Source organism: Meles meles, chromosome 8 (assembly GCF_922984935.1).
Source record: "Meles meles chromosome 8, mMelMel3.1 paternal haplotype, whole genome shotgun sequence".
Taxonomy (NCBI): domain Eukaryota; kingdom Metazoa; phylum Chordata; class Mammalia; order Carnivora; family Mustelidae; genus Meles; species Meles meles.
Genome location: NC_060073.1, coordinates 17813694 through 17819693, shown reverse-complemented (window position 1 = coordinate 17819693; position 6000 = coordinate 17813694). Strand labels below are relative to the sequence as shown.

Sequence of the window (6000 nt, the reverse complement as noted above, 5' to 3'; positions counted from 1 at the left end):
GCTACAAAAGTTGGGTATTCATCCTTTCTGATGGAGGCATAATACTCCATCGTGTATATGTACCACATTTTCCTTATCCATTTGTCCGTTGAAGGGCATCTTGGTTCTTTCCCATTTATTGGTCAGGAAAAGAGGGCATATCCAACCAAAGCTTCTATGAAAGAAGTCTCAGGGAAGATGCATTCCAGGGCCACAACCTTCCATTCCTTGTTTGATCCACTCACTTCAAATATGTCAATTACTTTAAAGGGGCCTCAAGTATTTAACTTTAATGACTTTATAAACTGTGCACCTTTGCATGGAATTCCCTTTCCTTCTTTTCCTGTCCTTTCAGTTTTCCTTTGCAACTCAGCTAAAGCTTTTCCCTTTTCCAGGGGAAAGCCTTCTCTGACTGCTGTTTGCTTGTGACCTTCACGCTGTGAAACTATTTTTATAGTATCACTTATTACATTGGTTATTATTATGTATGATATCACTGAGTGCTGGAAACCATGGCTTATTCAACTTGGAAATCACAATGTCTCTGACACATGTGACATAAACAGGTACTCCTGCCACAATCTTTTCATTGAATGAGTCAATAAAAGAGTAATCTTATAATGTATTTAAAAGTTTTCCCCCTTGTTTTGCAGATCACTTGCTTCTAAAATGAGAAGTCAGTTCCTAATGCAGACTAGATGGAACCAAGAAGCAATGTAACTTACTTTGTCCTCTTGGGCCTCACCCAGGATCCAAAGGAACAGAAGATCCTTTTTGTTATGTTCTTGCTCTTCTACATTTTGACTATGGTGGGAAACCTGCTCATTGTGGTGACTGTAACTGTCAGTAAGTCTCTGGACTCACCTATGTACTTTTTTCTTGCTAGCTTATCATTTATGGATGTCATTTATTCATCTTCTATTTCTCCCAGATTTATTTCAGACTTGTTGCTTGCAGAAAATACAATATCTTTCCAATCTTGTATGACTCAGCTATTAACAGGACACTTTTTTGGTGGCTCAGAGGTCTTTCTTCTGCTAGTGATGGCCTATGACCGTTATGTGGCCATCTGCAAACCCTTGCATTACTTGGTGATCATGAGGCAGTGGGTGTGTGTTGTGCTGCTGGTAGCGTCCTGGGTGGGAGGTTTTTTGCATTCAATAACTCAAGTTATCACTATTTATAAGCTCCCATTTTGTGGTCCTAATGTCATGGATCATTTTTTGTGTGACATGTACCCATTATTGAAACTGGTCTGTACGGACACATATGTCATTGGCCTTTTAGTGTTAGCCAATGGAGGGCTGATCTGCAGTATTGTGTTTGTGCTCTTGCTCATCTCTTATGGTGTCATCTTGAACTCCCTAAAACACCTTAGTCCAGAAAGGAGGTGGAAAGCCCTCCAGACCTGTGGTTCCCACATCACTGTGGTGGTCTTCTTCTTTGTTCCATGTATTTTCATGTATGTAAGACCTGCTAAGACCTTCCCCATAGACAAAGCATTGAGTGTGTTTTATACAGTCATAACTCCCATGCTGAACCCATTGATCTACACCCTGAGAAATTCTGAGATGACAAATGCTATGAAGAAGCTCTGGGGAAGAAATATTATATGTTCGAGTAGATAAGTGTATTATTCATCATGAAGAGAATTATTTGACATTAGTGTCCATATCTTTGGAGTGTAGAAGTCCTCGTAAGTTTGATTCTGACTTCCTTTATTTGTAAGAATTTAAGCAAATTATAATTAAAGTATGAAGAGTTTCCCTTGTGGCTAGGATGTAAGGTCCATAACACCTTGTCAATCTTTTCACTTAGAAATATGTAATGCCTCTATAGCAAGGAATCCATACTATGTAATGAATCACTGAGGACATTTTTTAATGATTACATTAATTTTTAGTTATTTAAAAATTTTTTAAAAACATTTTTTATGAGACAGTTTTTTTTAGAGTCTATCAGTTAAGTTTATCCTTTTTATTATATTATTTGTAATAATGCTATGTAGAGTTTTCCTTATTAATTTTTGGTTGCTTTAGATAAACATATTTAGACTAATACTTTTAGCTAATATAAGAAAAATTGAAGTGTAATAGATGAAAATAATTTTGAAAACCTTTCAGAAAGAGATAAAGTGTAGAATAATGTTCTGTTTAACTCTCAGCATAGTTTCCAATCTCTTCCCCAGAGGCAGTTGCTTGATCTGTATCTTTAAGCTCATCAGGTAATAATCTTCACAAATTCAACTGTAAATATCTATGTGTGAGTCTTCTATGTGTATGTAAATGCTTTATTATAGAACTTATTTTTTTAAAGATTTTATTTATTTATTTGACAGAGATCACAAGCAGGTAGAGAGGCAGGCAGAGAGAGAGGATGAAGCAGGCTCCCCGCTGAACAAAGAGACTGATGCGGGGCTCAATCCCAGGACCTTGGGATCATGACCTGAGCAGAAGGCAGAGGCTTAACCCACTGAGCCATCCAGGCACCTGTATTGATTTATTTTTAATTGAAATATAGTTGACATAAAACATTACACTAGTTTCAGGTTTATACCATCGTGATTCAACAGTTATGTACATCATGATAGTGAGTGGGATTAGGGAGGGAGAGAGGTGTTGAGCAGTCTCTTGGAGAGCCTTCATTTTTCCAGACCCCTTGGCTTGGGCTCCCTCTGTTCCCCATGGCAGGATGCCTGGCCTCTGACTTGGCATTCTTGTATCCATGAGGGGATGGGGTGGAAGGGATGGTCGGGAAGGGCTAGAGCACTACTGGGTTAACCCTTTCACCTGGCTGACCACCTGTTACCCTCCTGGTGGGTCAGGAATTGAATCAGGGTTGTGGCCAGATGTGGAATTTTGGGGGATTTCCCTATGTCTTCCTGCCATATGAGTTCTGCAGAGGGACAGCATACTGTGGACATCAGGTTAGGGTGGAGCAGGTACTCCTAGGCAGCCTGGAGACCTCTCAGGGGGAGGTCAAGCTAGGACCTCAGGTGGAGAGCCAACTCCAAGGATGCTTTTCCTGAGCAGAGGAAAAGCAGAACATAAACCCTGCAGAGTCGCAGGACATCAAAGTTCTTCAGAAAGACTGGAACAATTTGTCAAGCCCCTGAGACAGAAGAAGATCACTCTAGGATATACCCAGGCCCATGTGGGGCTCACCCTGAAGATTATTTTGGGAAGGTGTTTTGCCAAATAACCTTATCTGTCCCTTTGAGCCTCAGCACCAAGGCTTCTACAATACATGTAAGCTGTGGCCCCTGCTACAGAAGTGGGTGGTGGAAGCTGACAACGGTGAAAATCTGCAGGAGATATACAAAGCAGGGACCCTTGGGCGGGCCTGAGAGAGCAAGTGAACAAGTCTGGAGAACTGTGTGAGGTAACCTGGTGAACATGCTCCCGTAGTGCCTGAAACCCACCCAGGTTCGGATCAGCCCCATTGCCCAGAAGCTGGGGCATCAGAAGGATGCGGTCTGAGTGTACTTCTGCAATGGTCGACAGCAGGGACTACTGGCCAGGAGAGGATTTTGAGTCTGCTGGGTTTCTTTTTTCAGGGGTACCAGTATCCTTTCTTTCAGCACCAGGGCCCAGCTAGGTACCCCTGGCTATGGGACCCCCACTTCACTACCCTATACTCCTTGATTCCTTTCCCTGAGGGTGGAGCCTTTCCCTCAGGGTCTGTCACCACTCTGGGCTCTCCCATGCATTCAAACTGAGGTGCTGGCCCTTCCCAGTAATTGGGGGGGGGGCAGAGGAGAGGGGAGAGCTAGGGAACAGTACCTGGGGTTTGTCCCAGGGCTTTGGGATCAAGTTCTTCATTCACTGATAAAGGATTTGGGAATACAAAAGATGTGGGGGCAGGGAGTTTGGGGGGACTAGTTGGAGGGAAGTCAAAGTTCAAGGATGCTCTCTTTTTAATCCCTGCATCATACATCACTTTGTTCTTAAAGAAGCCTGGGACACAATAAACCAAAAAATACATTACAGAATGCTGATCATGAAAAGTGTCGCTTCCATCTGTTACCATCCATTACCAGCCAAAGTCCCTACAATATTATTGATTATACCCCCTAGGCTGCACTTTTCATTCTTGTAATTATTATTTTATTCCCTAATATTGTACCTTTCAGCCCCTTCACCTATTTCCCAGATCCCTCCACTCCCTTCCCCCTGGCAGCAGGCAGTCTGTTCTCTGTATTTATGAGTCCGGTTTTGTCTTTTGTTTGTTTTGGTGTGTTGATTAAATTCCACATAAAAGTGAAATCTTTTGCAACGTCTTGAAGATATGTCATACTAGTCCATATAGATCTCTTTGTTTTTCTTATACTCCATGTTGTTCACTTATAAATATGACTAAAATATCTCCATTCCTGTTCATGTTATTACTTTTATCAGTAATGAAGAAATTTATAATTCTGTGTTTGTGAATATGTGCAAGTGTGAGTTCCTCGGAGAGGAATTGTTAGGAATGTATTTGAGTCAATGGTCAGATTGAAATGTTGAATTTCATAGTTATTGCCAAACTCTTTTCCTTGAGATTGTAGTAATAGCTACCCTTCTGCTCAGTCTGTGAAAGTACTTCTGTCCATATTCTCAACAACCACTTGCAGATACACACTCATGATATAAGGCAACCAGAAAAATTGCAATCTTTCTCATAGTTTTGAGTTTGGGTATCTTTTCATGTGTTTAATGAATCATCTATTTTTTTTTGTCTATTTTGTGTAATTGTTGATCTTTGCCATACTGATATTAGTGAGTGCTGTCCTTTACTGAAGAAATGATCTCCTCCACTGTTGTATAAGTAATTTATATTTTTCTGTAATTGAACTTGTGATGTGTTTTAATACTTGTATACATTATAGAATGCTTTTGGCATGTAAGTAATGTCCTTATTAATTTAATATTAAATTATTTATTTTTTTTTATTCAGGTATGTTTTATTTTTTATTTTTTTTTTAATTTTTTTTTCCCTTTTTATTTATTTTTTCAGCGTAACAGTATTCATTCTTTTTGCACAACACCCAGTGCTCCATGCAAAACGTGCCCTCCCCATCACCCACCACCTGTTCCCCCAACCTCCCACCCCTGACCCTTCAAAACCCTCAGGTTGTTTTTCAGAGTCCATAGTCTCTTATGGTTCGCCTCCCCTCCCCAATGTCCATAGCCCGCTCCCCCTCCCCCAATCCCACCTCCCCCCAGCAACCCCCAGTTTGTTTTGTGAGATTAAGAGTCATTTATGGTTTGTCTCCCTCCCAATCCCATCTTGTTTCATTTATTTTAAGCTTATATATCTTCCTTAAAAAGACTTTTCACATTTTATTCATACCAAAATATTCTCCAACTGATTTTTTAGTTTTTAATTTTAAAGCTTTGTTGAGCTCGTATAACTTACATTAAAACTTTTGATCTATCTAGAATTTATTTTTAATAGGCATTAAAGAGGTATGGATTTTTTAGTTGCTTTTCTAAATTTCAGGGTTTTTTAAAGTTTCATAATTTTCTTTTTGCCATTGACTTGAAGTCCTATTATGTCTAAATCTCCATATACACTTGGATCCCATTTAAGATTCGTTTTCATTGATCTCTATTCCTGTCCCGGTTCATACACAATAAAATTGCTTTCATATGTAAAACATTTTGTATATACCTCATTTTAAATTCAGATTTATGGCTATTCTTGTATATTTATTTTCAAAGAGAAGTTTAAGATAAAAAATGACTTTATATTGAAATAAGATAAATAACTTTAACATTAATGGAGGGCATGTATTGCATGGAGCACCAGGAGAGGTGCATAAACAATGAATTCTGGAACACTGAAAAGAAATAAAAAAAAAACATAATGGGAAAAAATAAATTGACAAATTAAAGTAAGTTTAAATAAAAATAATTTAAAAATAAGTTTAAAATAATTTAGATACAAGAAAATATTATTTTTAAGAAGATTCCATTTAAGAAGATCAATTTAGGAAGAGTTTACAGCTTTCTAGTACTGAGAACTGCTATCCATGAGTAG

The 6000-nt window shown here is 38.9% G+C and overlaps 1 protein-coding gene and 1 pseudogene across 1 annotated transcript; both read left to right on the top strand.

Annotated features, from left to right (window-relative positions):
• Positions 1-677: 677 nt before the first annotated feature.
• LOC123949306 (olfactory receptor 4A47-like) lies at positions 678-1607 on the top strand. The gene has a single exon (XM_046016706.1). The coding sequence runs from the start codon at positions 678-680 to the stop codon at positions 1605-1607; it is 930 nt and encodes a 309-aa protein (XP_045872662.1).
• A 1055-nt stretch (positions 1608-2662) lies between these two features.
• On the top strand, positions 2663-3697 carry LOC123948968 (annotated as a pseudogene).
• The last annotated feature ends 2303 nt before the right edge of the window (positions 3698-6000 follow it).